The sequence below is a fragment of the Miniopterus natalensis genome, chromosome 11, assembly GCF_054644295.1.
Source record: "Miniopterus natalensis isolate mMinNat1 chromosome 11, mMinNat1.hap1, whole genome shotgun sequence".
Taxonomy (NCBI): Eukaryota; Metazoa; Chordata; class Mammalia; order Chiroptera; family Miniopteridae; genus Miniopterus; species Miniopterus natalensis.
In genome coordinates, this window is record NC_142091.1 from 12,247,564 (window position 1) to 12,275,168 (window position 27,605).

Genomic DNA, 27,605 nt, shown 5'->3' on the forward strand with positions numbered 1-27,605 from the left:
TTATCATTTAATGTGAGAATTAATTACCAACAGGTCAAAAACTAAACACACTGAAAACACAGTTTCACTTTAAAACAATCTAATACGAACCAAACCACTATTTCTAACTTTTACTCTTTCAATTTTGGAAAGATAAATAGACTGAATCCAGATTTAGATTTCAGGCCAGACTAATTTTTAACTCAGAACAATTTTTATTAAAAGGCAACTTTTTATTTTTCTTTCAAGGGAACAAAAGAGCCATGAACAGTAGCAAAGAATGAATTATCTCTGAAGTTTCATGTGTTTGAACCAGATGTGGCTCATACTGATGATGGTCCCTTGTGAGAAGTTTGTTCCTTCTGCATAATCTTCAGTTCAAGCTATAATGACCAATTATTGTATTGTTTTCATAACAGTACAAGGGAAGTATTTGTGGAATATATGGAGTGTCACTTGTGCACCACGTAATAATGAACATTTAGAAATAGATTCAACAATAAAAGACCTAAAGTTCAGGGGATAGCTCCACATATTACATACAAGGAAGCACTTGTCAGATTAATTTTGAATAGTCAAACAATTTCAAATATTTATTACAGCACATCAATTCAATAGAAAGCCTAGAATTGTGATAATGTTCCCAATTCATCACCCCTCCCCCCTTCCCTGCCCCTGCTCAGCAAAAGAAAAGCAAACTGGAAAAAAACATTTAGGCTGATAAGGTAGTATGCAATCTAAATAATTTTTTCTCTCCAGTAGGATTTTAGGGCTTTCTTATTTTACATGAGTCTACAATGGGGTGGGAAAACACAGGACACTTTTTTGATACATATTTAACAGTTTTTACTTTATCCAAGTAGAAATGACCATTTTGCTTTGGTCATCATCTTTTAATATTCTAAACTGTTCACCAATGTCTCTCTCCCCCTCGTTTTCATATCAAACTTGTTGATATACATATGCACTTTGGCACATATCTTGCTAGAAACCATACTTTACATATGTACACTTATTCCATTGTTACTAGATACAGTTTTACAAAGTTATTTGAGTAAATTCTGGTAATTAAGTTCATTTGCAAGTAACTACCAGTTGATACTGGAGGGAAAATTCTACTTTTACAACTTCTCTGTTAAATTCTATAAGCATATTCTTTTATTTGGAGGTAACTGTAGAACTCTGCTCAGAATTATACATTTAAGTTGTTTAAATACCCACACAAGTTCTCATTTATGCCAAGCAGCTAGCTTATATTCTTTATCATTTCAGGAAGGGGAAACAACCATTATGGGATTCATAGAAAAATAAACAAAGAACAGTGGCTGAAGAAATCTAAGAAAATGTTGACTTTTAAAAATTTCACTTATTTTCCTTGAAGTTCTCTACTCTTCCCATCCATAATAAAACCAAGATCATGTAAGAGAAAAATTTTAATTAGGGTTAAATTCCAACATCAAGCTTCGATTCAAACCTTTTCTCCAAGAGAACAAATTTTCCTGACTTCTCTTTTCCTCAAATATAAGGAAAACATTTAAGGCAATTAAATTTCAAAATCTCAAGGTTTCATCCAGGTTACTTTTATATACCTGACTCAATAGGGAACCACAATTCTACCTTATATTTCCCAGTGGAAGTACTTCTCACCAAAGGGCTATGCCACATGTCCCTTGCCTAGGTATACACAGCTTAAAATCTGGTATTTACTAAATGTGCACAATATTTGGGTATAACTGGCATTTTAAAAAATTCAGCAATGACCATTACAAATAACTTAACTGGACAGACTAAAAAATAACTGGTTAGCTTTAAAATAAAAAGAAACGCCTGTTTAATAACATATTTGTATCTTGATAAGAATGAACCAATGTGACCTAGGAGAGTAGAAATTCTTGGGTTAATTATAACAACATGGTGATAGGTTTTTCAAGGTACTTTCTAAACTCAGCAAGCCACTGGGCTCCAACTGCTCCATCCACAACCCGATGATCACAACTGAGTGTAACAGACATCATGCTAGCCACATCAAATCTAGAAAAAGATAAAAACATTATTAGGTATTCTAAAAGCAAACACTGGATTGTAGCCAGTAACCAGCCCAAATGCCAACTCCGACCTTACAGTCCCAACTTGGTAACATTATTTTCTACCTATTCTTCATGTCCTGTATACTTCCAGACCAAATTAATAGCCTGAAGAAACAGACCAAACAGCCATCTGGAGCATGGATAGGCAAACTAAAAGCCCACAGGCCAAATGCCACCAAATACAGGTTTACTGAAATTAATTTACATAGTACCTATGATTGCTTTCACACTACAGTCGCAGAGTATTTGCAACAAAGACCATATGAAAACAAAACTTAAAATATTTACTACCTGCCTCTTTAAGAAAAAAGCATGGTGACCCCTTATTTACGTAGAGTAAATAAGGCTTCCCATCTCAAAGCAGATTATCTGCATTTAGCAAAATAAGACGACTTGCTGCCCTGAGAAACTTCATTCTACACTTATGTCTGACTCTACCTAAAGTTCCAATATGCCATGCCAATAATTCTAAAACTGAGACTCGAACACAGATATAATGTAATGAAAATGAATTTACAGCTCCCTCTGCATTTTGGCACTTACCCTTTTTCATTATCTGCTGGAACCAGTCTATCTTCCGAAGACCCAATGGCCAAAATACATGCCTGAGGTGGGTTAATAATAGCAGAGAAGTTCTTAATTCCAAACATTCCTAAATTGGAGATCGTAAAAGTGCCACCCTAGAGGGGAAAAAAATTAAAATTATATCATGTTAACTGCCTGACAACATAAATCAGAAAAAAATGACATTTTGTAAAAAGACCTTAAGATAATCTTTTAAGAAAAGCCTCTAAATTACCATGAAATAAAAAGAATGTGAGAAATTAAAGATGGCGGCAGACTAAGTGAAAGCTACACTGACACTCTCCCAGGACCAAACTGGAATTAGAACTAAAATATAGAAAAACCACCCTGAATAATCAACTGCAACTAAAGACGAGCTAGAGAACACCCTCATAACCAAGGAGGAAAAGTGGAGACCACATAGAGAATGGTAGGACGTGCGGACATGATAGGGCTGGCTAGGCTCCCACAGGCAGCAGCTGAAGGTCCAGAGGGAGAGCTCAGCTGTCAGGGGTTCCCACTGAGGACTCTGGGGCCTAAACCTCAGGCTGGGCTTCCCAGCCAAGAGCACCAGAACTGAGAAAGGTGCCCACATAACATCTGGCTGTGAAAAACAGCAGGGTTTCTGTCAGCCAGGGAAAGACGGTTGGGAATGCAGACACCCTCTTAAAGAGCCAATGCACAGTTTTGTGTGCAGCCACTCACCTTTGGCTCTAGCAGAGGGAGGGCAGAGTGGACCGGAGCTGTGTGAGGAGAATCTAGGATTGTGGGCTCTGGAGATAGAGCTCAGAGGGCACCCCTCTGGATTCCTGTGCCGAGTCATTCACCCATACTGCAGAGGCAGACATTTACCTTCCAAGCAGCTTTTGCCTGAGGAGGAAGCAATTGCCCCACCCTGCTGGAAAACTTCTCTCCCTACCCCTTGCAGTTTCTACAGCCTGAGGCTCATTAAGAGAATCAGATTAATCAGCCTGCAGACAGAGGGCTTTGAGTCTTTGCCTAATCTTCTTCTGGGCCCCGGCCTTGGAAAAGCAGACTTTGATGTGCATCATGATCCTGTCCAAACGCACCCAGCCCCAACAAAGGGTACTTCAAGTCATGGGTTGTTGCTGATAGCTCCAAACAGGGTACTCAAGGCCAGTCACAAACAATGTCTGACACTGGCCTGTACCAAAGACCCTCCAACAAGAGTGAGAGTCCTAGCAGGTCTACCTAATACATAGAAACAAACCCGAATAGGCAGCCAAAATGGGGAGACAAAAAAACAAGCCCCAAATGAAAGAACAAGAGACGTCTCCAGATGAAGAGCTAAGTGAAATGGAGATAAGCAATCTATCGGACACAGAGTTCAGAATACTGATTGTAAGGATGCTCAACAGCATGAAAAAATATATGGAAACTATGAAGGAAATTAAGAATGACAGTAGAAATAAAGAATACACTGGAAGGAATAAACGGCAGAGTAGAGGAAGCTGTAGGATTGGATCAGTGAATTAGAAGACAGAGTAGAAAAAATTCACTCAACCAGAGATCCAAAAAGAAAAAAAATTAAAAAACAGGAGGACAGTCTAAGGCAGCTGTGGGACATGAAACAAAATAGTCACATCATAGGAGTGCCAGAAGAGGTTGAATGTAAGCAAAGGTTAGAGAACCTGTTTGAAGAAGTAATGGCAGAAACTTCCCTAACCTAGTCAAAGAAAAAGTCACACAAGTTCAGGAGGCACAGAGAGTCCCAAGCAAGAAGAATCCAAAGAGGCCCATGCCCAGACACATCATAATTAAAACGCCAAAAGTCCAAGACAAAGAGAGAATATTAAAGGCAGCAAGAGAAAAGCAATCTGTTACCTAAAAAGCAGTTCCCATAAGGCTGTCAGCTGACTTCTCATCAGAAACTCTATAGGCCAGAAGGGAATGGCATGAAGTATTTGTGGTAATACAAAACAAAGATCTGAAACCAAGATTACTCTATCCAGCAAGGCTATCACTCAAAATAAAAGGTGAAATAAGGAGCTTCCCAGATAAAAAAAGGCTAAAGGAGTTTATCACCAGCAAGGTAGCACTGCAGGAAGTGTTAAAGGGACTGCTGTAATAAGAAAAAATAGAGAAATATAGGCACAAAGAATTAAAATGACAATAAATAAGGACCTATCAATAATAACTTTAAGGACTTTAAGGGAGAGATCAACAGAAATACAGTCATAGTCAGGGACTTTAACACCCCATTGACTTCACTGGATATATCTTCCAGACAAAAAGTCAACACAGACACAGTGACTCTAAATGGCACACTAGATCAGATGGATTGGATCTAAATGACATTTACAGAACATTTCACCCCAAAGCTGCAGAATATATATTCCTCTCAAGTGCACATGGGTCATGCTCAAAGATAGACCACATGTTAGGACACAAAACAAGTCTCTACAAGTTCAAGAAGATTGAAATCATATCAGATCACAAGGGCATGAAATTAGAAATCAACTACAGTAAAAACACTCAAAAACATTCAAGCACATGGAGGCTAAATAGCATGTTATTTAAACAATGAATGAGTTACCAATGAGATCAAGAAAAAAATCAAAAACTTCCTGGAAACAAATGAAAATGAACACATAACAACAGAAAATCTATGGGACACAGAGAAAGCAGTCCTAAGAGGGAAGTTCATAGCACTGCAGGCCTACCTCAAAAAGCAAGAAAAATTTTTAGTAAACTATCTAACCCTACAACTTAAAGAATTAGAAAGCTCTCCTGTGAAGCCATCTGGACCAGGGCTTTTGTTTGCTGGGAGTTTTTTATTGCTGCTTCGACTTCATCAGTTGCTATTGGCCTATTCAGGTTTTCTGATTCTTCCTGATTCAGTTTTACATGATCTCACCCATATGTGGAATCTAATAAACAAAACAAACTGAGGAACAAAATAGATCCAGAGACATAGAAGCATGGAGCAGACTGATGAATCTCAGCGGGAAGGCGGGGGTGGGGGAGTGGGAGAGCGGGTAGAGAGAGATTAATCAAAGAACTTATATGTATATATGCTTAACCCATGGACACAGACAATAGTGTCGTGAAGGCTCGGGGGGGGGGGGGGGCGGGCGGAGGAGATCAACGGGGAAAAAAAAGGGGGATATCTGTAATACTTTCAACAATAAAGATAAATTTAAGTAAATAAATAATAATAAAAAAAAAAAGAAAGTGGAAGTATATGAAGTGACAGACATATTAATTAGCTTGATTGTGGTGATCACTTCAGAATGTATGTATATATCAAAACTTCGATCTGTGTACCTTAAATACATACAATTCCTCTTTGTTAATTATAACAACATTAAAGCCAAAAGGGAAAAAAAAGAAAGGCCTGAATGAAATACTCTCTAGTTAAAATATACAATCATTACAGTATGAACAAAAGTCAGTTGTGTGGATTTTGTACACTAGTTGGAAAGTGTATTGTTTTCAGCCTTTGACAGGTTACTCAATTTTTCTTTATTTTCAGGACCTTGTGTCAGTGAGAATACAAGGCAGAATAAAAAGGTGGAAAATGCAATAAAAATATAATGCTGACCTTAAAAATAACATAATTCTAACACTCAGAAGGTAAATAAATAATACTTTACCTGGAACTCATGTGGCTGTAGTTTACCCTCTCGTGCTTTGGCTGCTAAAGAAGCAACATCATTAGCAATGGTTTCCAGTCCCTTTATATGAGCATTAAATACAATAGGTGTGATGAGTCCTGCAGGAGTACTGACTGCAACACTGATATCAACAACATGATTTCTATTTAAAAAGAAAAAAGAAAAATCTCAATGATTATCAACAGTTTATTAAGAGCTTATGTGTCAGGTTAAGCAAGAATATTGGTATTTACTTTAGTTTATGCTAGTGTTCAGCCAGAGTGATATCTTTCCTGGTTTTTACATTCTGCTGTACCCCCCACCCACCCTTGACTTGTACTTTTAAAAAATGAATGATAAATATGTCAGTAGGTTGGTTTCACATGCACTGTCTAACTTTCCCATCTGCCTAAACTAACACATGGGTGTAGGTGGACAAGGCGGCTCAGCATTTGGTAAGAATTAAACAAAAAGAACTCCTTGGATTCTGAGATGAAGTGGATTGGCTGGAGTTGAGTCTGCAAGCAGAGCTGGAGTAGATGAAAGAAAGAGTAAGGGAAACAACTGCATTGTGGGAGAAACAGAAGTGTTCAAGATATAGGGTGGTAGTGCCCCAAGACATAAGATTCCAATCTTTTTCATGCCATGAGCGCCTTTGCATTTGGGCCTCATTTCAGAATAGATATTTTTTTAACACAGAAAGTAAAATAAGTCCCCATAAAACAACTATATTGAAATTTAGTTATCTAATTATTCAAAAAACAGAATGTGATATATGTGCTATTATATTAACTCATTAAGATCTTGCAGAAGGTCTAATAATGGCTATAATTTTAAAGCAGTGATAAGCAAAACAATATTTCAAGACACCTGCAACAACTACAATGTGACATAAAAATAACCGATTTTTACTGGTCACCAGCACAGGTACTATCAATAGCTCATTAATTTGTTTTCTACATTTTTAACAGAAGGAAACACTAAGTTTCAATTACAGGTGAGTGGAAAAGAATGATTCCCCCACTAAGTTCCCTAACTCCGGAATTATATCCGCAGTATCCTTGGGCATCGAGAAAAGATAAAACTTCACATAAAGGAAAATTCCAGCTCTTTCTAGGCACAAACTTTAGAAGATTAAGGGTCCCAAATCCTTCAAAGTGCTCAAGCTGGCCAGAGGTAGTGGACTTTCACCATCTGCAAACAAAGGGACCCGCTCTAATAATACAGTTTGTGACCTTTGGAAGCTACCACAGCTGGGCTCTGTCCAAGATATCACACAGCAAATACCACTTTCTTAGTTTGCTTTCTTAATTTATACTGTTATTACAATATTATTTGTTTATAATCTTCTAAGACAGTAGGGATGGTATTTCCTATCTTGTTTACAACTAAATCTAGCAAACAGTTCATGTTCAATAAATATTTATTGAATAGCTGTATGAACAAATGAATGAATGGTATTTGGTAAGAATTAATAAACAATACCAAGGAAACTGCCCTGCAACCTCAATTCTTTGATCTAAGTAGTGTTTCCTTCAGATATTCTCTAACGGTTACATATATATTTACCCTATGACCCAACAATTCCACTCCAAGGAATCTACCAAAGAGAAATGAAAACATGTCAACACAAATTGTACACATATGTTCATAATAGCCCTCTCAAAGATACGTCTGTGTCTTGACCCTGGAATCTACCAATGTGACCTATTTAGTAAAAAGGTCATTGCAGGTATAATTAGGATCTTGAGATCATATCATCCTGGATTATCTGGGTGGGCCCTAAATCCAATGCCAACTGTCCTTGTAAGAGACAGAAGACACAGAGAAGACCACATGAAGATGGAGCCAGAGGTAAGAGTTATGCAGCCACAAGCCAAGGAATGCCTGGAGCCACCAGAACTGGAAAAAGCAAGAACAGATTCTCCCTTAAAGCCTGTGGAAGAAGTAGACCCCTGCCAACTCCTTGATTTCAGACTTCTGGTCTTCAGAACTCAGAAAATAAATTTTTGTTTTAAGCCACCAATTTGGTGTTAATTTGTAATGGTAGCCCCAGGAAACTAGAATAGTGTATAGGAATAGTAAAACCCTCAGATGTTCTCCAGAGGGTTGTGACCAAGGAAAAAGTTAGAATCAGTAGATTACCTGATATGTTTGCGACTAAGAAATGGTTTAAAGTTCTTTTGGAGAGTTTCAGAAAGAATTCATGATGAGTACACAGAAAACTAACCCTCTCTTAGGCAATCATTAAAAGCAGTTAGGTTAGTATTTATGACATACTACATGTCTTAGTCATAAACAATATATTCATAAGCATAAAAGTATTAACACTGAGTACTGATCCAAAATTTGTGCTATATAGGATGATGGGTGGGTGTTTTTAGGGAGAGTACAGTAACGCTAAATCTTAATCTTTTTTAATAGGAAGTCATTCAACAAAGTAAAAGTACTGAAAAAAATCCATAAAAGGCAACAGAAAAAAGTTATTTAGAAATATAAAGGTAAATGCCAGAAAAAATAATAGTTTGAAAGTTGTGTTTGCCTCTTGGGAGTAGACTTCATAATAAAGGCTAGGCAGGTCACTGTAAGCCATGCAACAATATTTTAACATATATACTATTATTTTAATAAAAATTAAATTAATAATAATATTAAAAAGCCTACATATTAGAAAAAGCCTAGGCTTAGAAGTAGAAATCCTGGTTCCAATCACAGTTCTGCTATTAACATATTAACTCAGGGAAAGCTATTTAATTCCCTGAGCCTCAGTTTCTTTGTCTAGAAAATGGGAGTGAAGCACCTAACTCACTCATAAGTGGTGACAGGATTAAATAAGACAGTATGTGAAAGACACTGAGCCACCATGCTATTGGCACATCACCATAATATTAATAGTTTGTTTTCAAACTGCGCCCCCCTCTAAAGTTCAGAACTAGTGTACAAAAACCGTATCAACCTTGCTCTGTAAAAGTCAGTATCAACTTAACTGTACATATCTATACACTTATCTCCTTTTGCTGAGCTCACACAAAGAATCTGTAGTCTTTACTAAAGTAAACTCAGCACTGTCTCATTAATAGTTCTATGCTGTTTTCAAACTGTTTGCCTATGGTAGTCACTGCCCCTCTGTATTCCATTTCTTCTTACCCTATACTCCTAGTTACGCATTAGGTAACACAAGAAAACTGCTGACGGATGTACACCTTCCCCAGCAGTGTTATACTTACTGTCTTATAACTGTGTCCAGCCAAGAAGAATTTGCCTCAGGAACTTTTAAACAGGCCAAAGCTGAAGCTTTTATGAGGAAGTCATTGACAGAAATTTTGCTTTTCCCTTCTAACATCTGCAAAGACAAGAAACCATTATAGTTTCTTAAATTCTCTTCCCAAATACTGAAACTATATAATTTTGAGAAAGGGGACAGGAGGGACACACGAATGTCCTACAGTAAAAGGGATGAAATGACACCAAAAGTTGGTTCTTCTGTCTTTTCAATGCAGGTGTAAACACCTATATATTTATTGCTAAGCACTGCTTTAGCTGCATCCCGTAAGTTATGGAATGCTGTGTCTTCATTTTCACTTATCTCAAAACCAAACATTGGTTCTTTGAAAAATCAATAGAACAACAAATGTTTACGTAGGATGACAAAGAAAAAGATTCAAATTCCTAAAACCTGAAATGAAGTAGGGGACATTACCACCCACCTTACAGAAATAAAAAGGATTATAGGTACTATTATGAACAACCATATGCCAACAAATTAGATAGCCTAGATGAAATGAACAAATTCCTAGAAATATACACAAACTACCAAAATGAAATAAAAAAGGAAGAGAACCTCTGAATAGAGATATAATTACTAAAGAAAGTCAAGTGGTAATTAAAAAACTACCCACACAGAAAAGCCCAGACCTAGGTAGCTTCACTGGTGAATTATACCAAACATTTATAAAGAATTAATATCAGTTCTTTACAAACTTCTCCAAAAAATACAGAAGAGGAAGGAAGAGTTCCCCACTCATTCCATGAGGCCAGTATTAGCTGGTACCAAAAGCAGACCAAGATATCACAATTAAAAAATTTTTTAAAATAAAAAACCTACAGATCAATAAATATCTCTTCTATAGATACAAAACTCCTCAAAAAAAAATTCTAGCAATATATAAAAAGTATTATTCACCATGACAAAATTGGATTTGTCCCATGAATGCAAGGTTGCAATAACATCTAAAAATCAAGTAATGTAATAATGTCTTAATAGAATATAAGACAAAACCACAAGACCAAGAGACACAGAAAAGCATTTGACAAAATTCAATACCCCTTCATGATAAAAACATTCAACTAGAAACAGAAGGTCATTTCCAGATGATAAAACAGATCTATAAAAACTCTATAATCATCCTCATACTTCAGTGGTGAAAGACTTGTATGTACCCTAACCCAGGATCAAACCTACAACCTTGGCGTAATCAGGACACTCTATAACCAACTGAGCTACCTGAGCCAGGGCTTATTTCCCTTTTTGAAAGTACTTTGCCCTTATAATACACCATCATAGGATGAGCTTTATTCAACTTTTTTACCAATCCAAATGCTTCCTATTCTCCACGGTTCAACCAGTTTTTCCTACACCATTCTAAATTCCCCAACTGCTTTCACTGTTCTCTCCATTCTCTGAACTCCTGTAACACTTAATGTAATCTAGCAGACAAGGGACATTAAGAGCCTGACCTACAAATGAGTATTTTTACTTTAATAAAAATTGCCTCCTTTTTTCACATGCATTATCTCCTTAATTAGATTATACTCATGGAGAACTATGCCTTATGCTGTGTTCCCCAAAGTGCCTTATGCTAAACACTATGTAAGTGTTTGGTACTTAACTATAAACACAAAATAAACACACTGTATCTTACCTATCAAAGGACTCAGTAGTCTCACAGAACCATAGTGAGTCTGTTAGCTAAAATGGATCCATGGCAAAGCCAACTTTAAATGACAGGTTTTAATCAAGGGTTAGAAAAACAAAAATTCTCCAAGACACTTTTTGCAAGTTAAAATTAAGGTGACAACCATTTTCCATCATCAACTGGCATACTGTTACAAAAAAAATGGGCAAAAATGCCAATGTTTAGTGGGGGGAAAACAAGATTTTTAGAACTTATAGTTGGAATTTCCAGACCTTTTACCTTATTAAGTTCTTTCCGTACCAACAAAACTTCTCCCATATTGACATCGATAGAAAGGTAATAATGAGGTATGGTTTGCTTAGACTGCATCAACCGCTGCGCAATAACCTGAAACCAAAGACATCAAAAGTCAATTATCTTTTTTTCATTTTTTAAAAAATATATATATCTTTATTAATTTCAGAGAGAAGAAGGGAGAGAGAGAGAATCATCAACGATGAGTCGTCATTGATCAGTTGCCTCCTGCACACACGATTGGGGATCGAGCCCACAACCTGGGAATGTGCCCTGACCAGGAATCGAAATGCCATCTTCTGGATCCTAGGTCAATGCTCAACCGCTGAGCCATGCCCGGCCAGGCAAAAAGTCAATTATCTTGATTTGAGAAGATACTTTACCTAATTCAAGGTTCTGTTTGCCTCTTTATCCTGCTCCCTGGCGATGTTTACCTCAAAAGCACGATTAGATTTGGAAGATGGAGGATTGCACCATACCTGAGCCCCTTCTAACAGTATTTAATCAGAGTGCAGTGTTTGTTTATCCCAAGCATGTAACTGGCCAAACCAAACATCTCTTAAACCAATCATCTAAGACTGCCAACTAAAAAAGTCTCTGTTTCAAACTATGGATGCAATAAAGGTGCCCCCACCAGCTTTAGGTCCATATTTATCATAATACTCTTACCCGACGAATGTTGCTGATTGGGATATCTGTGAAGACACCTGTAGGAACTGGTGCCACTCCTGGACCTGGGGGCGGCACAGCAGCTGCTGGAGCCTGTGGGAAAGTTAAAAAGCTCTTAGTAACTATGGCTAAACCTAGCATAAGCAATTGGGAAGTTACTAGTGACTCTTGTACAGATGACAAAATAAAAATTAAAGAATAGCTATTTCAATCCCAAGGGAGAAAAGGGACTCAGATTTGGATGTGCTTAAGAGTTTTGTTTTTAATTTTTATACTTAGAATTCCGTAATTATGTTTTAAGTGTCACTGTTCTTTCAACCAGAGTATGTTTAATGATTAGTTTAATGTCAGAATAATTTTGTTTTTGCAAAGTTATCTTCAAGGAAAGCAATCAAAACATTCTTAAATTGAAAGAACTAAGTAAGAAATATAAACAAGGTAAGTCATTTTCCTGGGGGAAAAAAACAGTAATAAATCTTTCATTTTAAAGCAAACATCTAAGTAACTAAATCATTTTCCTTACTTTAGCTGACTATCTTAGCACCTTAACCAATTAAACAGAAATTGGCTGTGTGAATTTAATCCCTGTGGGAATTAACCACATAAAACTCAAAACCCTAATTAACCAATTTGCAAGCATGCTTTTAAAAATACGGCCTGAATGAAAAAAAGAGGATGTGTTAGAAAAAACTTAGTATCACTATTCAAAAAAACCCAATTTGGAATGCATGTCAATGTAGTGTCTCATCTTTGCTTTTGTAGATGAATGACATCACATTCATACCCATATACTGCTAGCAGTGACCTTAGAGAAAAGAAAACACAGTTCTGGGTAAGCTATTTCATTCATAAATAATGTATGAAAGGGTCTAATAGGCTGAACAAAGCACTTTGCAAGGGACAAATTAGAAAAAATAAAGCCAATGTATAACTCACAGGAGCAGCTTTAGTAGGCACAAAAGAATCGATGTCCTTCTTGATGATTCTGCCTTCTGGTCCTGTCCCTGGAAGAGATACATAAATATCAATCACTCCTTGGGGAACTGCTGGTTCTTCAAGAAGCCCAACACTGTGATTCTGAGTGCAAGTTCCTGAGGGTTCTCAACCAAAGACTGAAGGCATCACAGCCTTAATCCTGCTCCTAACGTTCTCCCTAAAAATACCAGCTTTTGTCAATTATTAATTTTAATTCAGAGTGCTCGTCTGATCTGCAGTGGTTATTTTCTTTTTAACTATAGCAAGTATTCCTCTATTAAGTTGTACTTTACTTTTTCTTTACTTTCAAATCGGGAAATATCATCATAAGGGTAATGCTGAGTACAATTTATACCTCCAAAGGGAAGTCTAGGTGCCTCCTCCTGCTTAGCTGAAGAAAACCCTTTCTGAACCCTGAAATCAATCTCATTTCGGTTCTAGATTAACGTGATCATAAAGAACTTCCTTTGTACAGAGTCAGCAGTTATGGTAAAAACTGTTTCAGGTAAATAAGGCAGTAGAATAACTCTAAGTCACAGTGATCTGATCTTTGGACCATTCGTTCGCTATGTGGGCTCCAGTTTTCACAGCATTCTCACCATAGCCCAGGCTCTAAACTGGCCTGTGCTGCAGACTCTGAAGGAAATAGGTGTAATGTCACACATGAGGAAAGATCTAAGTTCTCTTAATAGAGCTTAACTTTATTTTCAATTTCCTTCCTCCTCCCATTCAGAACCTCTTTAGGTTCAGACCCAAGTAGTAGATAATCCTGAACCTTAATTCTAAGGAGATTCAGAATTTAGTTATTAAAATACCTTTTACACTGGCCCACTTCTAGAAAAAAATTGGTCAAATTGATTCATCTTCCCCCAAGGCAGACTTTTAAAAGGATTCTCGTTGTATGAAGTTCGTCCCAACTCCTTTCCTTCATTATGAAAATTGAGTTGGCTAGGATTGTGTTTATCCTCACCGGGAGCTCTAGAACAGAGGTAGCAGTACCCCTATTAGATTCCCCTCCTTTATAAAAGACAGAAACCATAACCTCCCCTTACAACCAAGGTGATCTGGACACTGCAACCCCTCCAAAGGAGGAAAGCTGCAGTACCACCTTGCCTATGCTAACCTTCAGCCACCCACAAGAATTTCCCAACTGTTAGGAGTTAAATTCTTTTGCCTATCTCCCCAAGAAGGCACAACAGGCCATCATAAAGCAATATGGTAAAGGGAAGAATACAAGGTTGGATAAAAAATACAGAGTTGTTGTCAAACAAACTGAACAGATAAACTACAGTCACTTAATCTCATCTGGTCTTCAGTCTCATCTGTAGGACAGAGACTATGATAGCAGCTCCTGTTCACAGGATAAAATGGGATAGTGATAAAACTGCCAGTTATAAAAACAGTCCTAGGGATGTAATGCACAGCATAGGGTATACCATCAATAATATTGTAATAACTATGTATGATGTCAGATGGGTACTAGACTTATCAGGGTGATCATTTTGTAAGGTATATAAATGTCTAATCACTATGCTGAACACCAAAAACTAATATAATGTTGTATGTCAACTACAATTGAAAAAAATAATTTTTTAAAATGGGATAGTGATGTAAAAGTGCTTTGCATCAAAAAAATATAAAGCATAATATGGGTAGCTTTGAGACAAATCAAACTCTGAACATCAGGGTTGAGGATGTATAAGTTCTCCCCAAATGATTACATTTTGGTCAAATTTGCTAAATAATTTATCCCTCTAGGGAGGGGCAGGGGACTGGAGATTGAGCCCAGCAACCAATGGCCGATGATTTAATCAACCATGCCTTCTTACTAAAACCCCTATAAAAATAAAAATAACTGAGCCCTAGCTGAGTAGCTCAGTTGGTTAGAGCACCATCCCATATGCCAAGGTTGTGGGTTCAATCCCCACCCAGGGCACATACAGGAAAAGCAACCCATAAATGCAAAAATTAAGTGGAACAACAAATCAATGTCTCTCTCCCTCTTTCCAATAAATTAAAACTACACAAAACTCTTGAATAACAATATTTGGAGAGTTTCTAGGTTAGTGAGTAATGCAACAATGTGCTGGGAGGGTAGTATTCCCAGAGAGGGTGTGGAAACTCTGCACCCCCCCACCCCATACCTTGTCCTATGCATCTCTTCTATTTGACTCTTCCTGAGTTGTACCTTTCATTATAAAATGGTAATAGTAAGTAAAATGCTTTCCTGAGCTCTGTGAATCGTTCTAGTACATTACTGAACCTGGGGTGGGGGTGGAGCCTTAGGAACTCCTGATTTATAGCCAGTGGGTCAGAAGTATGGTGGTCCCAGGATTTGCAGCTGGCATCTGACATAGGAGCAGTATCATGGGACTCAGCCTTTAATCCTATGGAGTCTGACCTAACTCTGGATAGTGTCAAGACAGGACTAAATTGTTGAATACCCAGCTGTTGGTGTGGAAAAAAACACATCTGATGTCAGAAAACACCACACAATCACTGATCCTCTCAGCTCACTTATTCTAAATCCCTCCCCCTACTGTAAAATGTATTCAACCTCATCAAGACCTTCACTCCACTGATTCCTGTTCTCATCATCCATCATCTCCTCTTGTCTTCAGTTTCTCCTTACCCAGCTCACACTCTATGGGTCACTGTTATAATCACTCCCTGATCAAACTCCAAAACGTCTGCCTTCTCAATGCCAGAGTTGCTTAATGTTTCGGGAGGGGGGGAGGGGGAGTATACATCTAGCTGACTGACTGTACTATAAATTCAGAACCACAAACCTAAAATAGACACAAAAAACTGCACTGGAATTATGGTTTCCTTGAATTTACTTTCCCAGTCTCTCAGAACATTACACACTCTAACCTCAAACCTCCTCACACTCATTCTCCAGCTGATGCCCTCACTTCAGCAACCACAAAGGTGCTCTACTCATCCTCCATCACCAAACCTATGATCCCACACCATATTCTCCTCTTCTATAAAAACAAATAAAAGGTGTCCAATCCCTATCAAAGGCCAATCCCATCACCTCTTACATTCTCAAAAACTTTGAGCCTTGTCAAATATTCTGTCCTTTCTCCCTTTCTGCATTATCAATTTATCCATTTCTATTACTGGTGCGTAACTGACGTGATTCTGCCTTCCCCCAACATGTGACAGTGTCTGAAGATATTATGGTTGTCACAAGTGGGGGATGCTACTAACATGTAGTGGGTAGAAGCTAAGGACATTGCTGAATATCCTATAATGCACAGGACACCCCCCCCCCAACAAAGAATTATCTGGTCAAAAACGTCATTAGTGTCACAGCTGAGAAATGGGTCTATACTACACCCGTTCTCCTATCACTTGTTTTCAAAAGCCCTCTCTTGAGACCATGTCCTCCCACAGCTACACCTCTATTTCTATGCCTTCCTTCATAGCAAAGCTACTTGAATGACTTATCCACAATGCTATCTTATCTCCACTTCTTACTTTTCAACCTATCCAGACTGGCTTCCACCACACATTTCTTTTAAAATTACTGTTGTCCGGTCCCCATCCAATCCTGGAGTAAGTTCTGCTCATTCTATGTAAAAAATGTATCTTGAAACTGCCCATTTCTTTCCATTTCCACTCTCACCGCCATAGTCTAAGCTACCACCATCAGTTCCAGAAATGACATCTTAACAGGTGCCTTGGCTGTCATTTAATCCATTTTCAAAGAGCAGCCAAAATGATCCTTTTAAAATGTCAGTTTGTTTTCATCTTTCAGTGACTTCCTCTTGTACTTGAAATAAAATTCAAATTCTACCATAAGCTGTAAAGTCCTTTATTTTCTCACCTGTGTTTCCTCCAACTTCATCTCATACCATTAGACCCTTTACTCAATATACTCCATTAACATGGGTCACTTTTATGTTCTCAAACATGCCAAATCTTTTCCACTTTCAGACTGTGTACTACTGATCTCTCTGCCAAAATACTCCTTCCTCAATTTTTCACATGGCTGGCTCATAGCTGACTCCTCACCTTCCAGGTCAGATCAAATGTCACCTCATCAGAAAGATCTTCCCCAACCACCCTGTCTAAAAGCAGTCATAACTGCACATATATTGACCCTGTCACTCACTAATAAATCACCTGGTTTCCTTGTTAGCATTTAAATCATCTTATTTAATAACAATATTATTATTATAGCTAATACCTATATATGCTTTCTATGTGCAGATACCGTTTATAAACTTATTTAATCCTCACAACCTGAAAGGTATTATTTTCATATACAAACAAATAAACTAAGACACAAAAGGTCACACAGCTAGTGTATGGCAGAGATGGGGTTCAAACCAAAGCATTCCAGCTCCAGAATCCACACTCTTAACTACTATGCTATACTCCCTTTCTACTCATATAATTCTTTATTGTTGGTAATATAACCACCTGAAATTGAAATCCTGTCTTATGAGCAAATGTTAGATGCATAGACAATACTCAGTGTTTGTTTAAATAATAATAAATGAATCACCTAATTCTAACTCCATAATAACAATACTGGGATGTTTTCACTTATATCCTTAGTAAGGGAGCCAGTGTTGCTAAATACCTAACATATGATCCCTCTTTACTTGTCTAAATTCTTCAGATATAATTATTAACCCAGTCCCTCCTCCTCTTAAAATTTATTCCAACTTACACTGTTGTCCCTGACTCTAATCACCTATAAAGAATGGCAATATACTAGTTATATACATTAAGGTGGAAAAACAGGTCTTCCAATATTATAAGAATCCTCTGAGGTCCAGAAAACTTATTCTTGTATCTTTGGAGATTGGCTTGCCTTCTAACCACAGAACAATAGAATGCAAACATGATAACCAGCACTGTGTGCCCACAGCTGGGTAACTGGGAAAATAACTATTATTTTCTCGAGTAATTAAAGAAGGCAGAACATCAAAACAGAAGGCAGCACAGAAAGAATTCAGGCTTTAGAATTAAATAACTCTAGATTCAAATTGTAACTTTACTACCTAACAGAAAGGTAGCTCCCTTAAGAGTCTATTTTCTTATGCAAACAAATAGGGAATAATTCTTACTTCAAAAAGTGTTACACAAGTTAAATGTGGTATTAAATGATTATCACATAGTACTAGCCATCAAACCATGTTCCAGAAATAGTATTTTCTCCCTCTTTTCCCAGCAAAAATCTTAATTATCTTACATTAAACTTTAGCTTAATTTTAGTTTAAAAACATTAATTTAAATGCTAGGCAATAACAACAATATGAACAAAATGAGTATGTTTTGAGTACTTATATATTCTAGATACTGTTCTAAGCATGTCATCTGTTTTAATGTACACTATTATCTCAATTTCATAGGTGTAAAAACAAATGGATTAAGTAATTCATATAAAGAAATATACAAGTTAAGTAATTCACCAAAGAACATATTACAGAAAATGATAAAGCCAGATCCCTCTTAACACTAAGCTATACTTTTTCTTTGGGGAGAAAAAGATGAGTAAAACATTTTCCTTTGCCTTTTGGAAGCTTTACTTCAGTTTTACATGACTTTTATTATTTTAAATCATTTCTAATGACCCAAACTTCATGTTGTGTTTGTGTATTGCTACATTCAGTCTGCCTAGCACCAATGGAGGTTTCTTCTTCTTATATAACCAAGTCCTACAACCCAACGTTGCTGACTAAGTACATTACATTTTTACCAACAATTAAACAGTTCCCATGCACAGATAATGAAAAAAGCTATAAAAAAAACAAAAACAAAAGCTATCTAAATTATATAGGTAAACCTTAGACTAAGTAAAGCACAATTAAGTTTCCCAAACCTGTGGTGGCAATGAGAGATTCCCTCCCTCAGTCTTCTCCCCACCATCCCAGATGACTATATGTAGTTGTACTTGCTGGTCTTAAGGAAGAAGCTCAACCAAAGTTTAGCTTTACAACTCCATTCCACAGAAAGACTTACCTTTTACTTGTGTAAGGTCAATCCCCTTCTCTGCTGCCAATTTCTTTGCAAGAGGGCTAACAAACAACCTTCCCTTTGGTCCAGCAGGAGTAGCTGGGCGGGTGGCTGACGGTGTAGGGGCTACAGGTTGGGGAGTTGGAGGAACAGGGGTCACCTTTATAGAAAAGTTACAAATCGTTAATTCACCACTGCAAAGATTGGTCTGAAAGATCAACAGTTCACATTTTAAGTCAAAGCTATTTCAATTGAGTAACTTTCATCTTTTTTCCAAAGATCATAATGCAGTTTCTCTACTTAACCAACATAATATAGCTCTATGAATAATAGCAATACTTTATGTCAAAGATAGAACAAAGTCAAGTTATCTTACTCCATAGCAGACAGGCATGGAATTTAATGCCACTGACCAGTATATATATCCTTACAGCCTTTCTTCACTTTACTCTCCTGCTGCTTCTTTATTTTCATTCTCTTACATCATCAACATGGTTTTCGTTTTTAACCTAATTTCAAAATAATAAATTATGCTGGAAGGTTCCATGTTGAAAGTACTTTTAAGAAATAAACCAAAATTACTATTTGTCAGCTCCCCATGAATGTATGGAAGTCAGAAATATGTACCTACTCTACACCATCATTATTCTGGCATCTGCAGAAGCCTTGTTACAGTTTTATCAAAGTTTGGCGTTCATACAAGCTCACATTACAGGTATATAGCATACAGTGCATAGTATATAGTGTCAGACTAAATTCTATGCATACTAAGCCACGTTATGTCAAAGTTCCAATGTATTATAAATATAAGCCTGACCCACTGTAATGTGACTACCAAGAGGGTTGACAGTGACAAATATTACAGAATAAATTCTATAGAAAATGGAGAACAAAGCATTACCTTCCATATGCATATCAACATGTAAAGCAGAAAAGGAACATGTCACCTCAGCTTTGTTCTCAGCACGACTCAAGACAGCAGGAAAAAAAGGAAAGCTACAAGGATCAAATTATTGACCATTAGGTGAATGGTGTAGTGCCACACCCCCTGCAGGTCTCCACAAATGTTGGCTATCTCCTTTCTCATTCATAGAATCGTAGAGCTAGAAGGACTCTAAGATATCATCTAATCTAATCCCTAAATTTAGAAAGGAATAAATAAGAGTTCCCTCAGTTCTGGAAGCATACCTACCGGGGGAGGGGTAGGTGGCGGTGCTTGTGGTTTTAAATCAGTTACTTCACTTGGCCTATAGTCAGCAAATGCTGGTATATCTGCCTCTTTTTCTACAATGATACAGAGTGGTGTTCCTAGAGGGACATCTCTTGTGCCTTCTGGGACCAGGATTTTTGCCAGGTAGCCTTCTTCTTGGACTTCAAAACCTTAAAAAGAAAGACTATTATGGAACTTAGAGGATTCCACTACCCCTCCAAATTTGAAGCACAGTTTGAAGTAAAATGTTCTCCTTCAAAAGAGCTATATAACCTTTTTCAAGCTATTTAGCTTTTGTGTCTCAGCCTCTTTACCTACAAAACAGAGATAATAGTACCTACTTCATAGGACGTAATGAAAATTAAATGAATTAATATTTTTCAAGTATACAGAAACAGTAACTGGTACAAAGTAAACACTAAATAAATATCTATTAAATAAAATTATGAGATTACAGAGAGTGGTTAGTGCTAAACATTTTCCTAAAAACATCTCCAAGGGCAGCTCCTAGGCAGACCCACAAGGCTCTAAGATGGCATTAGTTGTACTGGTACAGATCAGAACCATATGGGTATTAAATAAAGGGAACTACTAGGCTTGACAGTGATGTGGGATTACATGCCTACTACAAGCATCTTTGGAGTTTTTCAAAGAGGTTATATTGGTATTGGTATTACATCAAATATTTCAATGTAAAGTAATACAGTATTAATAGACATTTTATTCAGCTGCTGCTTTTCTTACAAAGAACTCAAACAGGAAGGGTTGCCAACAATTGTAGGGTGGGAACTTGGTCCCAGGGTAGCCTTTCCTCCCCTAGCGTATCACTAGTCAATCAGTTTGTACCCCCTGACCTTTCCTCCCTAGAGATATCATCTAGGCCTCAGTTGTATTTCAGCTCCAGGCCCAGAAAAGCAACAAAACCAGCCAAGGCTGACCTTAGAACCAGCTGCATTAAATAAAGACCCCTGCACTGGTGCCAACCAATCAACCAGTGGAGACCACAACCCAAAAAGGACACACCTGGAAAACTGCTGAATATTCTATTAAGATCTTCCCCTGAGACCTCCCCTAAAAATCTCCACCCTTAAATCCACTAGGGCTGAGGACCCAGTGCACTCCCTCCTGGGAGCACACCTGCACCAGCACCTTTCTGTTTCTCTTTCCCTTACTCTCCCTCCCCCGCAGGCGCATTACCATTAGCTTCCTCACTCCCAAACTCCAAGGGCCCTTCCTTTACCTAAATAATTTATTTCCTAAGCCCATTTCTTCTAGGAATTACTTCTTCTAGCTCCATGGTTTTATAAATAAATGTTCTCTTATAGTTGAGAGGGGGAAAAAACCCATGAAGGGTCACAAAGTAAAAACTAAAGCCACTGCAGAAGACAACTGTTGCTTTCTGGATCTTGGCTTTCTTTAGTGTTGTGCCTCTCGCTGACGAACACAGCTTTGGGAATTCTTCCATTTCCCATTTAAGAAATAATATCTAATAACAGATATTTTTAAAAAGAAAATAAAGGACTCCAAGGCCACAACAGAGTTTAAAGAGTTACTCAAGGTAATATTTCTCTAGTGATTAAAGTTTCTAGAATACCAGCCTCTACACTGTAGAGTCTAAAGCAACACTGGTATTCAAAGTCGATACTGGTGTTTCTCTCTTTTTAACAAATATAATCCTTTCTTCTAATAAAATCTATGGGGGGAAGCACAATATGCAAAAAGATAAGGAGCTGCCCTGGTGGAAGTGAGGGAGGGGAACAGGGCCCAGTAGAGTCCTCCTGTGCTCCAAGATACCATCAAGGAATCATGGGGTTTGAAACCAATGATTTCATGATTTCAGAACAGTCTGAAAACCACCACCACATCTTTGGGGACTGGACAGGAAAGAAATATATCTACAAGTATCTATAAATAATATCAGAAGTATATGATTATCTATGTGGGTTTTGCTCTGAGCATAAAAATGAATAGAAAAAATATATGCAAATATAGTATCTGAACAAACGTATATATATTGTCAGTCATTCTCAAACTATGAAAACAATCTAAATCCTGGCTTCAGTTTTCCCTCAAAGTCATCTTAAATTCTTTGGTATTTCCTGCCTTGGAAGTTACTTTCTCTTATTTCCTCTTTTTTTCCCTTGCCCACTTTAGAGAACAAAGTTCTGACATAGCTTCTCAGTAATGCAACGCTAAAAAGCAAACTGTGGCTTAAAAATAATCTCTAAGTTGACATATTCCTGATTCAATGAAAGCATAGTATAAAACTGACAAATCTGATGATGCATACTTTTGTTATGAAATATCCTGTTTCAGGAAATTAATCCCAAGAATTAAAATGTTTCATGTTATCACTCACTCATTATAGGATAGGACGGCAATCCTCTTCCCTCACTGGAAAACTCAGTGTCTCAACCATTAAGAGCTGAAGAAATCTCACCTATAGTGGCCTTGTCAGTCTCTATCTCTGCCAGTAAGTCTCCTTCACTTAGCTTCTCACCCACTTTTTTTTCCCATCTCTGAACTGTGCCCATGGTCATGGTGGGAGAGAGGGCAGGAAGAACCACCTGTAGAAACAAACAATTATTACTTAATACTAGAAAGCCTTGGACACAATAGCATTCAGGCAAGCTTAGTTTTATAGTGATAGTGACTATGACAATCCAAACCCCCATCTGCCTAATAACCCCTTAATAGCAAAAGCTTAGTGCTCAACATTGTCTCATCAGTTGAAATATCCTTCAAATCTCAAGCTTTATCCTATCAGTAATACTCTAACCACCCTCCGAAGTTAAAAGCAATGAGCTTTTAACAGTCAAAATAAACTCCTCAATATCTAAGCAAAGGGCCTCTTTTCAACTTTTTTTTTTAACACTTTAAGGTAGAATTTTTCATTTTCACGGAATGATCTTTAGTCCAGACAATTTCATTAAAATTTTGCTGTACTCTGTATTAGCACCTATCTTTTCACTCAGAGGAAACCACATTTCTCCCAAACTTCCCAGATATCTTTCCAAGATAAAAATAACTAATATTAAGAACTGTTCTTGCCCTGCCTGGGTAGCTCAGTTGATTGGAGCATCATCCTGTACACCAAAAGGCTGAGGGTTCAATTCCCGGTCAGAGCACCTACCTAGGCTGTGGGTTTGATCCCCAATTGGGGCATGTATGGGAGGCAACCAATCAGTGTTTCTCTCACATTGATGTTTTTCTCTCTCCTCTCTTTCTAAAAATCAATAAAATAAAATAAAAAACCCCACAAAATACATATCCTTAGGTGAGGATTAAAAAAAAAAAGAACTGTTCTTTACAATAGTCACTTTCACCTCAATTAAATCTAAACACCAGGTCGGTTGATCTAAATTAAAAATTGCTTTCCTATTTATAAGGCTGTGTGTCCACTGAATTTGGATGCTTATTTGATTATGGGTTTTGTTTGCTGTCTTTTTAGTCCTTTGTGACTAATTAACAGGATTATGCTGAGAGAAAAATCATTTCAATTGATGTCTCAGGAAGGTGGGAGAAAAGGTAAAACAAAACTTAGAATTCTAATTGGAAAATTTTTAAACGTTTTTCTTGTTCAGAATTTGTCATCTTCATCTACTTCTTATCATTAGTGGAGCTGAAATAAAGACAATGTGGTACATATATACAACGGAATACTATTTAGCCATAAAAAAGATGAAATACTACCATTTGTGATAACATGAACGGATCTTGAGAGCATTGTGCTAAGTGAAATAAGTCAGATAGAAAAGCACAAGAACCATATGGTTTTGCTCATATGTGGGATATAAACAAAAAGAAACAAACAAAAACAAACTCACAGATACAACAGAATGGTGGTTACCAAAGGGGTAGGGGGATGGGAGAGGCTGAAGAAAGTAAAGGGAGTCAAATACAAGATGACAGAACAAGACTAGACTTCAAATAGTGAGGATATAACAGAGTACAGGTGTTATAGTATAAGGTTGTAACACCTGAAATTTATATAATGTTATTAACCATTGTTACCCCAATAATTTTAATAACAAAAAACCCTCACTAAAAAAAATTAGTGGAGCTGATAATCTCTATACAATACCTTAAAGACATAATCCTAACACTTGCACATTAACGCCACAGACATAAAACGGAGAGAAATTAAGACTTATGTAGCGAGACAGAATTTCCTGAACAAGGTGAAATAAATGTGTGAACTGAACACCAGGCAAAACTTCATCATGAGTGACTATTAATAACAGATCACAGAGCAGAACATTATGTCCAAAAAAAAAAAAAAAAAAGATTCCTACCCTAAAAATTCTACAAATAAACTAAGCAAAGGAAATGTTCTAGTCTTAATCCTTTAGAAAAGGGACAGCTGGTTTTCACCCATTTCCAGTATCTGGAACACAAAATATATATGGGATTACCCTAATATCTACTAAATTGATTTAGTTCCTTAGAAACTTAGTTAAAAGAACCAATTGATTGTTGCTTTCAGCTTTGTTGCAATGCTATGATCTGTCTATTCTTTACTGTCAGTTTTCTTTTATTAATACTACTGGACTACTTCACTGGACTACTTCACCGTCTCTTAGAATACGACATGTCAAAGGAAAACACCAATTGAGGACTTTCATTCAATAGACAGCACTTGAGGCCTATTAAAAAGTATTTATACAGAAAACAGATATAAGTATAAACCATCCTCAAAATCTATGATGTCTTGAATAAAAAATGCCAAGCATTACCCTGCTACTACATTGTGGCTGAGAAAGGTTAAAGTAACTCCAAGTTAGCACACCTGGAAATAACAACTATGGATAAAAGTTATCAATTTTCATGTTTAAATTTCTATTTACTTTCAGATGACAAAGAGGTAGCAATATTTAATGTCAGTTTCCAGAATGTGATAACCATTTATGAAAGCTAATGAATAAATAATAAACTTTCTAGAGTAAACACCCAGAGGCTGAGCCTCACCTGCATGTGAGTGGGATATGAACTACCAGGAGCCTGAGCAGAAGGTGTAGGTGGCGAAGAAGTGGCAGCAGGGGTTGGTGCTGGGGCTGCTTGTGGGGTGGGTGCTGCCGAATCCAATGTATAATTTTTAAAGGCCTCAACATCCTCAGGTCTAAGGAAGAGAAAGAATGCATAAGTATAAGGGGGGGGGGGTTGTAAAGCAGATTTAGCTCCTACAGAAGGAGTCTTAGGAGCCTTTAATTCCTAATTTCTCAATTCTGGGTTAAAGTACTCTACTAATCACCTAAATTCCAAAAATTACCAGGGCACTACTCACTTCTCAACTGTGATACAGATGATTGATCCAACTGGAACATCTCTGGTGCCTTCAGCAACAAGTATCTTTGCCATGTAACACTCCTCCATGCTTTCAAATCCCACAGTGGCTTTATCAGTTTCAACCTTTTAACACAAAAGTAGGAGCTTAGGTTTGTGCTGCCAAGTATGAAGATTATTAGCTTGTGTTTAGAATTACACGGTTCACGTGAAGATATAGCCTCTATCACAGATGTGAAAGAAGGAATTACTCTTAAAACCTTAGCTAAAAATTCAATTTGCCTGGCTGCTGACAACTCATCTAACCAAGCTTCTCTACTATTAAGTTGTGATAAACATCTAATTTTCTTAAGCAGAAGGAATAACTATCCACCCAGAAAGTTAACGCTCAGTTTAACTAACTCAGTCCCTTCTAACTTATTTCCAAATTTTAAAACAACTTACCTCTGCAATTAGTTCGCCCTCACTGATTTTTTCCCCTTCCTTTTTCTCCCATCGGGCTATGGTGCCTGCCTGCATTGTGGGGGAGAGGGAGGGTAATGGAACCTGGAGGAGAAAAACGAGAAACACTAAATGTTAAAGGGCCTACTCAATTCTCAGTCTGGTTTAATGTTTCATACCATTCAATTTAATCTGATGCAAAGAGTCTGAGTCTCGCCGCAAGCTGGACACTGGGCACATGGGGATATAAAGGGGAGTTCCTGCCACCAGGCTCTCTCCAGTGGCAAGCTTCCTGCTCCAGGTCCTGCTGGTCTAACGGAGCACATACCTCAGCAGACACCCTCACGGAGCCCCAGGTTTGGAGCTCTTTCAATGGAGCAGAGCAGGAGAAGGAAGCCCAAAAGTTAGAGCAAAGCTGGGTGTTGGAAAAGGTCAGTGACATATACTGGGATAGGGGCGGAGGACCCCTGAGGCCTCTGAGGGAAGATCCAAGGCCAAGAAGTCGACTCTGAAGGACAACGGGGTCCCGCGAAGGGCAGGTCTGGGGCTCACCTTCTGATGCGGGGGGAGGCTGTAACAGCGGCGGCCAGGCGTTCCCAAAAGCTGCAGCAGGAAGCGACTCCGCGGAGTGGCCCACGCGCCCCGGCGCCAGCCGCAGGCTGCCGGGACTCCACAATCTCCAGCGGTCGCGCTGCGGCAACGAGCCGGGGCTGGACTACCCCGCGGGGTCGCGCGCGGCACTCCCGGCTCCTCCCGCAAGGCGGCCCACCGAGCCCCGAGTCCTGCCCGGGGAGCCGCATTCTGGGCCCGTCGCGCACAAACGCGCCACATCGTCCCACCGACCCCGACACCCCCAGACCAACGCCGTCTCCCGAGTGACCTCTCCAAGAGCAGTGCGGCGCTGCCGTCAGCCGAGCCGCGCAGCCGCACGCTGTCGTAAAACGGGCTCCCAAGACCCGCCCCGCCCCCCTCCACAGCAGAACTGTGAGCAACCCACGCCCTTCCTCCCGGGACCCGTGGGAGAGGGTGGTCCGCAGTGGGTAAGGGCGGTGACTTTGGGGCCACAGGGGCGGGAGCGTGGAGCCGAGCCAACGCTGGCGCCGGATCGGGAGAAAGACGACGCTGGGAGGAGCGGAAGGTGGTGGGGTCCGAGGCGAGGGGCCTCGGCGTCGGACGGGGTCCGAGGGAGGTGAAGGGCACGCCCCAGAGGCAGAGGCCTGAAAAGGGCGCCGGGAGCCCGCTGCCCGCGGCGTGGTCCGAGGTGGGGTGAGGGGAGTGGCCACGTTTTGAAGAAAAGCTGTAGGGCCGCTGGGCGCGGAGAGCCTTAGGCCAAGGGGCGGGTTGGGGCCGCGCCCTGAGCGGTGGAGCCGCCCGCGCCTGGTCCGGGTTCCTGGGCTCGCTCCCTCCCGGCCCCCCTGGGGCCTCCGCGCGGGCTGCGCTGGGTTACCCAGGTTTAACTTCAGGTTTGTAGCCCAACCGGAAACCAGAGGGAGCAGGTTTGCAGCCCGCTGGCGTGAAGGGCAGCCAAGTGCAAGATGCATTCCCACAGTCAGGTGTACTGGAGCAGGATTGACGTATTTCCTACGCGGAGGGA

General features: G+C 38.8%; 1 protein-coding gene across 1 annotated transcript; it reads right to left on the minus strand.

The window, feature by feature from the left end:
• Positions 1 to 174: 174 nt before the first annotated feature.
• On the minus strand, positions 175 to 26,876 carry DLAT (dihydrolipoamide S-acetyltransferase). The gene is made up of 14 exons (XM_016205346.2): positions 26,564 to 26,876; positions 26,015 to 26,116; positions 25,572 to 25,696; positions 25,256 to 25,406; positions 22,728 to 22,854; positions 20,270 to 20,457; positions 19,084 to 19,237; positions 13,063 to 13,130; positions 12,127 to 12,219; positions 11,443 to 11,550; positions 9,475 to 9,590; positions 6,248 to 6,410; positions 2,610 to 2,746; positions 175 to 2,010 (listed from the first exon to the last, which is right to left on the minus strand). The coding sequence occupies exons 1-14, from the start codon at positions 26,840 to 26,842 to the stop codon at positions 1,881 to 1,883; spliced, it is 1,941 nt and encodes a 646-aa protein (XP_016060832.2). The 5' UTR covers positions 26,843 to 26,876; the 3' UTR covers positions 175 to 1,880.
• Between the last annotated feature and the right edge of the window lie 729 nt (positions 26,877 to 27,605).

Bases quoted from the DNA above. Each gene is read 5' to 3' on its own strand.
- DLAT (XM_016205346.2), bottom strand. From the start codon at position 26,842: ATGTGGCGCGTTTGTGCGCGACGGGCCCAGAATGCGGCTCCCCGGGCA. The intron at 22,855-25,255 runs GTGAGGCTCAGC...TTGTTTCTACAG, and splicing joins CATATCCCACTCACATGCAG to GTGGTTCTTCCTGCCCTCTC. The intron at 2,011-2,609 runs GTAAGTGCCAAA...ATCTTTTTCTAG, and splicing joins CCAGCAGATAATGAAAAAGG to ATTTGATGTGGCTAGCATGA.